This window comes from Oncorhynchus mykiss, chromosome 26 (genome assembly GCF_057628025.1).
Source record: "Oncorhynchus mykiss isolate SJ-2025 chromosome 26, ASM5762802v1, whole genome shotgun sequence".
NCBI classification, from domain to species: Eukaryota; Metazoa; Chordata; class Actinopteri; order Salmoniformes; family Salmonidae; genus Oncorhynchus; species Oncorhynchus mykiss.
The window spans coordinates 30672714-30684847 of NC_143047.1; the positions used below are offsets into that span (position 1 = coordinate 30672714).

Sequence of the window (12134 nt, forward strand, 5' to 3'; positions counted from 1 at the left end):
TATACCCTATGTAGGTAATAGGATGTCATTTGGAACACAGAGCTACAGCGCTTAGGATCATTTACTCTGAGCAGCTTTGGCTCATTTACTCACCCACTGTTTTCAGTCTGTATCCGATATTCCATAATGCATCAGTGACTGGATTATATCTGAACATGACTTTCTTCTTCCAGAGCCAATGGAGGATGACCTATGAACTCATGAACTCCAGTGAGGTGGAGAGTGTGTGGGGGGGTGGAGTGTGTGTATGTGGCAGGGCTTTAAGCAATTATCCTCTGTCTTAATGCAACAGTACAGAGTACATTTTTATTAGGCCTACTGCTGCCAGCCTGGATGAGCATACATAGTTATTACCTCTCCCACACAGTCTTCCACACAGTCTGGTCTGAAGATGTGAAAAGTACATTAACTCTGTACGTGTTCTATCTGGTCTGAGTGTACCCAAGTTTTATTGGTAACCTCACTCCTCAGATTGAAATGCCTTGAATTGCTAGCTTTTTCAGTGGTGTAGCTGGCTCAGGTGTTGTCGAGTGTTTGCAAGACAGAGGACCTGAGATCAAGTAGCAGACTTTAGGAGGGAGGAAGATGTATTGTTATACAAGCAGTTTGACAGCTGTTACATAAGCAAACATGCTTATTATCTCTCCCACACAGTCTCCTATACGGTCAGTCTGGTCAGAAGACTTAAAGAACATGTATGTTTTCAATCTGATCTGAGGAACCAACATTAAAAGGAATATGGTGAATGAAGGCTTACCCAAGTAAACTTCAGCCCAGCTTTAACAAAAAGGGTAACCAGGTGCTCAACTGGGGGGACAATTCTAAAAAAGTAGTCCTACCTCCAAGACACTTCAACAGGTGACTATCCCAGAAAAGAAAAAGGATCTGTCTGTCTGCATATATTTTAAATTTTAAATTTTACCTTTATTTAACTAGGCAAGTCAGTTAAAAACAAATTCTTATTTTACAATGACGGTCTACCCAGACAAAACCCTCCCCTAATAACCCGGACAACGCTGGGACAATTATGACCGCTGCGCCACTCTGGAGTCTTTTAACATACATATACAGCATTTTTGTTTTACGGGACAGACAAGCAGGCTAAATGTACTGACTCTGTCTGTTCTCCTTCTGGTCTGAAGACTGAAGACAGTGAATAAAGTGGCTCTGGCTTTCATTCTTTCTTTTTTCCTTTCGCTCTCTCTCTTTTCCGTAGCAATATTTCCACGCCGGAGGAAACGGTCTGAAGAAGACGTTCCTTGAGAAGAGCCCTGACCTCAAGTCCCTCAAATACGCTCTGAGCCTTTACACACAGCCTACTGATGCCTTGATCAAGAAGTATATATGCACCCAAACCTCTCAAGGTAAGAACACTTAGCTAGTAGATATGCACCCAAACCTCTCAAGATAAGAACACGTAGCTAGTAGATATGCACCCAAAGCTCTCAAGGTAAGGACACTGAGCTAGTAGATATGCACCCAAACCTCTCAAGGTAAACACTGAGCTAGTAGATATGCACACAAACCTCTCAAGGTAAACACTGAGCTAGTAGATATGCACCCAAACCTCTCAAGGTAAACACTGAGCTACTAGATATGTACTCAAACCTCTCAAGGTAAACACTGAGCTACTAGATATGCACTAAAACCTATCAAGGTAAACACTGAGCTACTAGATATGCACCCAAACCTCTCAAGGTAAACACTGAGCTAGTAGATATGCACCCAAACCTCTCAAGGTAAACACTGAGCTAGTAGATATGCACCCAAACCTCTCAATGTAAACACTGAGCTACTAGATATGCACCCAAACCTCTCAATGTAAACACTGAGCTAGTAGATATGCAACCAAACCTCTCAAAATAAGGACACTGAGATAGTAGATATGCATCCTAAACCTCTCAAGATAAGGACACTGAGCTAGTAGATATGCATCCAAACCTCTCAAGATAAGGAAACTTCCGCTAGTATATGCACCCTAAGGTCAATTAAGTCAATTCCATTTCAGTCAATTCAGGAGGAAATTCCAATTCCATTCTTTCTCATAGAGAAGCATTGATGGAAATTGGAATTAGAATTTCAGTTAACTTCCTAACCCTGCTCACAGGAGGCTGGTTAGGGGAGGACGGTTCAAATTGATGACTGGAATGGGATGAAGGGAATTGTATCATGTGTTTGATGAGCTGGATACCACTCCATTTATTCCATTACAGCCATTACTATGAGCCCGTCCTCCCCAATTAAGGTGCCACCAAACTCCTGTGACCCTGTGATAGTTATCCTTGCTTCTCTTACAGTGTGCTGCAGTGTTTTTCCATGTCAGCTTGGTTTCTCTTCAGTTTACCGTGTGAGATGGTTATTGCAGTAATTGCATTTTTCATCTACTGCCTCCTTCAATCCCTTTCTCTTTCTATTTTACTCTTGCTTCTCTCTCTCTTTCTCACTCACTCTCTTTTTCTCTCTCTCTCTGTCACTCTCGCTCTCTTTCTCACTCAATCTCTCTCTTTCTCACTCAATCTCTCTCTGTCGCTCTCTCTCTCTGTTGCTCTCTCTCTGTCGCTCTCTCTCTCTGTCGCTCTCTCTCTCTGTCGCTCTCTCTCTGTCGCTCTCTCTCTCTGTCGCTCTCTCTCTGTCACTCTCTCTCTCTGTCGCTCTCTCTCTGTCTCTCTATCTGTCCCCGTTCCATGCTGTGTTTTACTGTGTCTCTGTGGAAGTGTAGGTTTTCTGTTTTCTTAATTAACAGAGTAGAGCTACCTGATGGTCTATCTAGGGCAGTGGTTCCCAAACCTTTTATAGTCCCGTACCCCTTCAAACATTCAACCCCCTCTAGCACCAGGGTCAGCACACTCTCAAATGTTGTTTTTTTGCCATCATTGTAAGCCTGCCACAAACATACATTACAATACATTTATTAAAAATACATGTTTACATACACTTAGGGTGGAATAGTTTTTCAACCACTCCACAAATTTCTTGTTAACAAACCATAGTTTTGGCAAGTCGGTTAGGACATCTACTTAATGCATGACACAAGTAATTGTTCCAACAATTGTTTACAGGCAGATTATTTCACTTATAATTCACTGTATCACAATTCCAGTGGGTCAGAAGTTTACATACAGTAAGTTGACTGTGCCTTTAAACAGTTTGGAAAATTCCAGAAAATTATGTTATGGCTTTAGAAGCTTCTGATAGGCTAATTGACATAATTTGAGTCAATTGGAGGTGTTCCTGTGGATGTATTTCAAGGTCTACCTTCAAACTCAGTGCCTCTTTGCTTGACATCATGGGAAAATGATGGAAACCACCCAAGACCTCAGAAATAAAATTGTAGACCTTCACAAATCTGGTTCATCCTTGGGAGCAATTTCCAAATGCCTGAAGGTACCCTGTTCATCTGTACAAACAATAGTACACAAGTATAAACACCATGGGACGACGCAGCTGTCATACAGCTCAGGAAGGAGACGCATTCTGTCTCCTAGAGATTAATGTACTTTGGTGCGAGAAGTGCAAATCAATCCCAGAAAAACAGCAAAGGACCTTGTGAAGAAGCTGGAGGGAACAGGTACTAAAGGATCTATATCCACAGTAAAACGAGTCCTATATCGACATAACCTGAAAGGCCGCTCAGCAAGGAAGAAGCCACTGCTCCAAAACCGCCATAAAAAAGCCAAACTGCACAAAGATGCACAAAGATCATACTTTTCGCACAAAATCCTACAAAAATAGAACTGTTTGGCCATAATGACCATCGTTATGTTTGGAGGATAAAGGGGGAGGCTTGCAAGCCGAAGAACACCATCCCAACTGTGAAGCACGGGGATAGCAGCAGCATGTTGTGGGGGTGCTTTGCTGCAGGAGTGACTGGTGCACTTCACAAAATAGATGGCGTCATGAGGAAGGAATATTATGTGGATATATTGAAGCAACATCGCAAGACATCAGTCAGGAAGTTAAAGCTTGGTCACAAATGGGTCTTCCAAATGGACATTGACCCCTAGCATACTTCCAAAGTTGTGGCAAAATGGCTTAAGGACAACAAAGTCAAGGTATTGGAGTGGCCATCACAAAGCCCTGACCTCAATCCTATAGAACATTTGTGGGCAGAACTGAAAAAGCGTTTTTGAGCAAGGAGGCCTACAAACCTGACTCAGTTACACCAGCTTTGTCAGGAGGAATGGGCCAAAATTCACCCAACTTATTGTGGGAAGCTTGTGGAAGGCTACCCGAATTGCTTGACCCAAGTTAAACCATTTTAAGCCAATGCTACCAAATACTAATTGAGTGTATGTACACTTCTGACCCACTGGGAATGTGATGAAAGAAATAAAGGCTGAAATAAATCATTATCTCTACTATTATTCAGACATTTCACGTTCTTAAAATAAAGTGGTGATCCTAACTGACCTAAAACAGTTACAAGTCAGGAATTGTGAAAAACTGAGTTTAAATGTATTTGGCTAAGGTGTATATAAACTTCTGACTTCAATTGTATATACAGTACAAAATCCATGTGTACGTGTCTGCATATTGCGTATGCTATCGTGTGTGTGTATCCATTGGATGTGCTTGTGGAAGCAGAGCAACTTGTGTCGTCGACAGGTGCAGGTGTAGTACTGCTGGTAGTAGCAGTACTACTAGTAGAGCTGGTATGTGTCTCTATGGACGCGGTTCTGCCTTTTATTACTTTTTTTAACCATTAAGCAATTTTCTATCCAACGGAATGAGCAGCAACTACATTTGGCTACATACGGACCAGTACTGGAATTCTCGCATTTGACTAGGCTACCTGTATTTGACTAGGCTACCTGTATTTGACTAGGCTACCTGTATTTGACTAGGCTACCTGTATTTGACATTGTGTTGTTTTTTTCGCTGAACACTAGAACATTTAATATACTTCCCATCCTACCATCCCTAACCTTATTGGAGTAAACTAACGATCCTACCATCCCTAGCCTGATTGGAGTAAACTAGCGATCCTACCATCCTAACCTGATTGGAGTAAACTAACGATCCTACCATCCCTAGCCTGATTGGAGTAAACTAGCGATCCTACCATCCTAACCTGATTGGAGTAAACTAATGATCCTACCATCCTAACCTGATTGGAGTAAACTAGCGATCCTACCATCCTAACATGATTGGAGTAAACTAGCGATCCTACCATCCTAACCTGATTGGAGTAAACTAGCGATCCTACCATCCTAACCTGATTGGAGTAAACTAACGATCCTACCATCCTAACCTGATTGGAGTAAACTAACAATCCTACCATCCCTAACCTGATTGGAGTAAACTAACGATCCTACCATCCTAACATGATTGGAGTAAACTAGCGATCCTACCATCCTAACATGATTGGAGTAAACTAGCGATCCTACCATCCTAACCTGATTGGAGTATACTAGCGATCCTATCATCCTAACCTGATTGGAGTAAACTAACGGACAATAAATATTCTACTGCTACAACTATTTTAACTCACATCTACAGTACCTGTAGTTAAATAATTATACATATATTAAGTGCTGGATTTTCACCCACAGCGGCCAATCCACCATTCATTCTGATCTTAACTCCAACCCTCCGTTGTCCACAGAACAACCCATCTTTCCCAGTATAACGCCATTTTAATATTTCCTTTTGCAATAAATCCCTCCATTTTACGCTGATGTAGAACATTTCTACTGATATTGTACTACAAAGACTAGAATGATATTTCTCATTGACTGATGGGTTTTTTTCAGATCCCCTAACAATACAGTTTGCAGTTCCATCTGAACCCTGATATAATGACATAACAATCATTCCTGGACCTGACTCCAAAAGCAAGCCACAGATAGACAGTACCAGAAAATATATTCTATTGATTATGTTTCCTCGTGACAGAGTCTGCACAAGGATGACTGTTCAATGCCCCACATATTGAGATTGTTTTTGTAGCAAGTATTTTATATAGTAGCTTAAATTGAAACTAATGACTTGATGAGTCAATTGTTGTTTTATATGTCAGTTCATAGACCCGATGCCAAGGTATTGGGACATTAAAAAAAACTGTTTCCAACTGACTCAAAATGTATTGGTTGTTAGCGTGTTGATTTCCCCTGTTCCAGGTCTTAATTGTGTTGTCGTGATATCCCCCTCCCTAATCAGGATCCATTCATCAGCTCTCTCGCTCCCTCTCTCTCTCTCCATCTCCCTCTCTCTCTCCATCTCCCTCTCTCTCTCTCCCTCTCTCTCTCTCCCTCTCTCTCTCTCTGTCTCTCTCCCTCTCTCTCTCTCTCCCCCTCTCTCCTGCTCTCTCTCTCTCTCTCCCTCTCTCTCGCTCTCTCTCTCTCTCTCTCCCCCTCTCTCTCTCTCTCCCCCTCTCTCCCGCTCTCTCTCTCTCTCTCTCTCTCTCCCTCTCTCTCTCTCTCCCTCTCTCTCTCCCTCTCCCTTCATCAGCTCCTCCTAATAGCCTCTGCTTGTTTGGCAACATATTGATTAGACATCGTATCAACTAGGCTGTTAATGACACAACAGACACACAGACAACAGTACAAATATGTCTACAGTATGTTACTACCCCCAAATCTTGCCCTCTGTCTATGTTACTACCCCCACGTCTGGCTGTTCTGCCTGTGTTACTACCCCCACGCCTGGCTGTTCTGCCTGTGTTACTACCCCCACGTCTGGCTGTTCTGCCTGTGTTATTACCCCCACGTCTGGCTGTCCTGTCTATGTTACTACCCCCACGTCTGGCTGTTCTGCCTGGGTTAATACCCCCACGTCTGGCTGTTCTGTCTATGTTACTACCCCACATCTGGCTGTTCTGTTTGTGTTACTACCCCCACGTCTGGCTGTTCTGTTTGTGTTACTACCCCCACATCTGGCTGTTCTGTCTGTGTTACTACCCCCATGTCTGGCTGTTCTGTCTGTGTTACTACACCCACATCTGTCTTTTCTGTCTATGTTATTACCCCCACATCTGGCTGTTCTGTCTGTGTTACTACCCCTACATCTTGCCCTCTGTCTGTGTTAATACCCCCACGTCTGGCTGTTCTGCCTGTGTTACTACCCCCACGTCTGGCTGTCCTGTCAATGTTACTACCCCCACGTCTGGCTGTTCTGCCTGTGTTACTACCCCCACGTCTGGCTGTTCTGCCTGTGTTACTACCCCCATGTCTGGCTGTTCTGCCTGTGTTATTACCCCCACATCTGGCTGTTCTGTCTGTGTTACTACCCCTACATCTTGCCCTCTGTCTGTGTTAATACCCCCACGTCTGGCTGTTCTGCCTGTGTTACTACCCCCACGTCTGGCTGTCCTGTCAATGTTACTACCCCCACGTCTGGCTGTTCTGCCTGTGTTACTACCCCCACGTCTGTCTGTTCTGTCTATGTTACTACCCCCACGTCTGTCTGTTCTGTCTGTGTTACTACCCCCATGTCTGGCTGTTCTGCCTGTGTTATTACCCCCACATCTGGCTGTTCTGTCTGTGTTACTACCCCTACATATTGCCCTCTGTCTGTGTTAATACCCCCACGTCTGGCTGTTCTGCCTGTGTTACTACCCCCACGTCTGGCTGTCCTGTCAATGTTACTACCCCCACGTCTGGCTGTTCTGCCTGTGTTACTACCCCCACGTCTGGCTGTTCTGTGTATGTTACCACCCCCATGTCTGGCTGTTCTGTCTATGTTTACAACCCCCACATCTGGATGTTCTGTCTATGTTACCACCCCCATGTCTGACTGTTCTGTCTATGTTACCACCCCCATGTCTGGATGTTCTGTCTGTCTGGCTGTTCTCCTCCACCTCTCTCTTGTTCATCTCTATCACTCTCTTTCTTTCTCTTACCCCCACTCCTCATCTCTATGTCTCTCTCCCTCTCTTTCACCCCCGCTCTCTCCCTTTCTCCCTCCTGGGTCTGTCATTGAGTGCACCTCCATATTTAATGTATTTTTGTTCTCTCTGCTCCAGAGAGGGTAGTGGTCCTAAATGTTTGGAGTCTCTGTGTAGGGCAGCACTTTGCATTACCTGTGTGTGTGTGTGTGTGTGTGTGTGTGTGTGTGTGTGTGTGTGTGTGTGTGTGTGTGTGTGTGTGTGTGTGTGTGTGTACTTCTGTTCCATTCTGTTCTGTTCTTTTACTCAGAGCTTAATGCATTTATCTACAGCTCCATGTGTTGTTTTGTTTTCTCTGTAGCTTGTTTTTCTTTTGTCACTGGTTTCCAGAGATCCCTACTTCTCAGAGTGACACAGGAGGAAGTGGAGTGAGTCATTCACTTCATGTTGCAGTTAATGTTTCAGTCACTACCACAGGGGTTTCTCCTCTACCTTTCTGGATCAGTGTGTGTGTGTAACCTTATTTGAGATGCAGTGTTTCTGTCTTTTTGACTCTCTGTCTCACCTTTATTCGCTCCCTGTCTCTCCTTTTCTCTCTCTCTCATTTTCTCTCTCTCTGTCTCTCCCTTTCTCTATCCTTTTCTCTCTCTGTCTCTCCTTTTCTCTCTGTCTCTTTTTCTCTCTCTCTGTCTCTCCTTTTCTCTCTGTCTCGCCTTTTCTCTCTCTCTTCCTTTTCTCTCTCTCTCTCACCTTTTCTCTCTCGCTCTCCTTTTCTCTCTCGCTCTCCTTTTCTCTCTCTCTCTCTCTTCTCTCTCTGTCTCTCCTTTTCTTTCTCTCTGTCTCTCCTTTTCTCTCTGTGTTTCTCTTTTTCTTTCTCTCTCCTTTTCTCTCACTCTCTCTCTCCTTTTTTCTCTCTCTCTCTCTCTTCTCTCTCTGTCTCTCCTTTTCTTTCTCTCTGTCTCTCCTATTCTCTCTCTCTGAATCTCCCCTCTGACTCTCCTACAACATGCGGTTGTGATGACTAGCAGGTCATTGTAGGTGATGATTCTCTCTCTCACTGTCTCTTTTCTCTCCCTTTCTCACTCCTCCTCTCTCTCTCACTCTCCTCATCTCTTCCCCTCTTTCTATCCCTCTCTCTCCTCCTCTCTCCTCTCTCTCTCTGACGGTAGTCTTTTATGGTGATCTCCAGGTGAGGACTCAATGTGCTCTCTCTCCTCCTTCCTCCTCTCATTCTCTCCTCCTACCTCCTCTCTCTCTCCTCCTCCTCCTCCTCTCTCTCTCTCTCTCTCTTCCTCCTCCTCTCTCTCTCTCTTACAATAGTGTTGTGTTGTGTTGTTCTGCAGGTCAGTCTACCAATGGCTCCATGGGGGAGGTGTCTATCTATCTCTCCTTCTCTCTCTCTCTCTGACGGTAGTGTTGTATTGTTGGTCTGCAGGTCAGTCTACCGACAGCTCCGTGGGGGAGGTGTCCATGCAGGTGGATCTCATCTCTCACCCTGGCACTGGAGAGCACAAAGTCAACGTGAAGGGTGAGACACTCAAGAACTCGCACATGCCATTCCAGCACTCGCACATGCTATTCCTGTACACAAACACACAGGGGAGGAAAGCTGAAACTGTGAAACAATTAAACCTCACTTTACCCCTTAGATAAGAACATTACAACAACAATTTATCATTCGTAGTCAAATCTATTCATACCTGTAATGTTCAAAGAGGAACCACTGGGAAGAACATGGATAGTTGGATGTAGTTGTAGGCTAATGTTAAGCTGTGGTCATTATCAAATAGACTGCTGCTACACTACGTCCTACTTGAAACCCTATACTACAGAACACTAGTCAGACAGAGACAGAGTGTAAAGGTTGTCGTCTGGGGAAGGAGAGGAGGACCAATATGCAGCGTGGTAAGTGTTCATATTATTTAATGAAATATGCAACACTAGACAAGACAACAAACACGACAAACAAACAGTCCTGAAAGGTGAAACAAAAACACTAAACAGGAAACAACCACCCACAAAACACAATGGAAAACAGGCTACCTAAATATGGTTCTCAATCATGAACAACGATTGACAGCTGCCTCTGATTGAGAACCATACCAGGCCAAACACAGAAATAGAAAATCATAGACAAACTAACATAGACAACCCACCCAACTCACGCCCTGACCTTACTAAAACAAAAGGTGAGGACTCCGGCCGCAAAACCTGAACCTATAGGGGAGGGTCTGGGTGGGTGTCTGTCCGTGGTGGCGGCTCAGGCGCGGGACGTGGACCCCACTCTAGCATAGTCTTTCACCGCCTCCTTAACCGCCTCCGTGGCCTCTTAAGAGCGGCGACCCTCGCCGCGACCTCGGACTGGGGTCCGAATGCTCCCCGTAGCCAGGCCAGTGTGTCGAGGTGGAATAGCCCGCACTGGGCTGTGCTGGAGAACCGGGGACACCATGCGTAAGGCTGGTGCCATGTACACAGGCCCGAGGAGACGCACTGGCGACCAGATGCGCTGAGCCGGATTCATGGCACCTGGCTCGATGCCCACTCTAGCCCGGCCAATACGAGGCACTGCAACGTACAGCACCGGGCTATGCACACACACCGGGGACACCGTGCGCCTCACGGCATAACACGGTGCCTGCCCGGTCCCTCTCGCTCTCCGGTAAGCACGGGGAGTTGGCTCAGGTCTCCTACCTGACTTAGCCACACTGCCCGTGTGCCGCCCCCCAAGAAATCTTTGGGGCTGCCTCTCGGGCTTCCTTGCCAGCCGTGTTCCCTCGAAGCGCTGGCTCCCATTACCTGCTGCCTCCGCTCTCCTGGCTGCCTCCACCTGTTCCCATGGGAGGCGGTCACTTCCAGCCAGGATCTCCTCCCATGTGTAGCAACCCTTGCCGTCCAAAACGTTCTCCCATGTCCAGGAGTCCTGAGATCGCTGCTGCCCGACACCACGCTGCTTGGTACTTTTTTGGTGGGTGATTCTGTAACTCTTGTCGTCTGGGGAAGGAGAGGAGGACCAAGGTGCAGCGTGGTAAGTGTTCATATTATTTCATGAAATATGCAACACTAGACTAAACAACAAACACGACAAACAAACAGTCCTGAAAGGTGAAACAAAAACACTAAACAGGAAACAACCACCCACAAAACACAATGGAAAACAGGCTACCTAAATATGGTTCTCAATCAGGGACAACGATTGACAGCTACCTCTGATTGAGAACCATACCAGGCCAAACACAGAAATAGAAAATCATAGACAAACTAACATAGACAACCCACCCAACTCACGCCCTGACCATACTAAAACAAAAGACAAAAAAAAGGAACTAAGGTCAGAACGTGACCAGTGGTTAAAACCTTATTTTACAGAACACTAGTCAGACAGAGACCAGCGGTTAAAACCTTATTTTACAGAACACTAGTCAGTCAGAGACCAGCGGTTTAAACCTTATTTTACAGAACACTAGTCAGACAGAGACAGAGACCAGCGGTCTAAACCTTATTTTACAGAACACTAGTCAGTCAGAGACCAGCGGTTTAAACCTTATTTTACAGAACACTAGTCAGTCAGAGACCAGCTGTTTAAACCTTATTTTACAGAACACTAGTCAGTCAGAGACCAGCAGTTAAAACCTTATTTTAAAGAACACTAGTCAGACAGAGACCAGCGGTGTAAACCTTATTTTACAGAACACTAGTCAGACATAGACCAGCGGTTTAAACCTTATTTTACAGAACACTAGTCAGACAGAGACAGAGACCGGTTGTTTAAACCTTATTTTACAGAACACTAGTCAGTCTGAGACCAGCAGTTAAAACCTTATTTTAAAGAACACTAGTCAGACAGAGACCAGTGGTTTAAACCTTATTTTACAGAACAATAGTCAGACAGAGAACAGCGGTTTAAACATTATTTTACAGAACACTAGTCAGACAGAGACAGAGACCAGCGGTTTAAACCTTATTTTACAGAACACTAGTCAGACAGAGACCATCAGTTAAAACCTTATTTTACAGATCACTAGTCAGTCAGAGACCAGTGGTTTAAACCTTATTTTACAGAACACTAGTTAGTCAGAGACCAGTGGTTTAAACCTTATTTTACAGAACACTAGTCAGACAGAGACCAGCGGTTTAAACCTTATTTTACAGAACACTAGTCTGACAGAGACAAAGACCAGCGGTTAAAACCTTATTTTACAGAACACTAGTCAGTCAGAGAAAGAGACCAGCGGGTTAAACCTTATTTTACAGAACACTAGTCAGACAGAGACCAGCGGTTAAAACCTTATTTTACAGAACACTAGTCAGA

General features: G+C 44.7%; 1 protein-coding gene across 1 annotated transcript in view; it reads left to right on the forward strand.

Annotated features, from left to right (window-relative positions):
- LOC110506127 (protein unc-13 homolog C) overlaps positions 1 to 12134 on the forward strand; it is a 301686-nt gene that overhangs the window by 238586 nt on the left and 50966 nt on the right. The window contains exons 31-32 of the mRNA XM_090222664.1: positions 1217 to 1364; positions 9261 to 9353. Of these exons, the coding sequence (XP_090078790.1) occupies positions 1217 to 1364; positions 9261 to 9353 (241 nt within the window). The remainder of the gene's footprint in view (positions 1 to 1216; positions 1365 to 9260; positions 9354 to 12134) is intronic.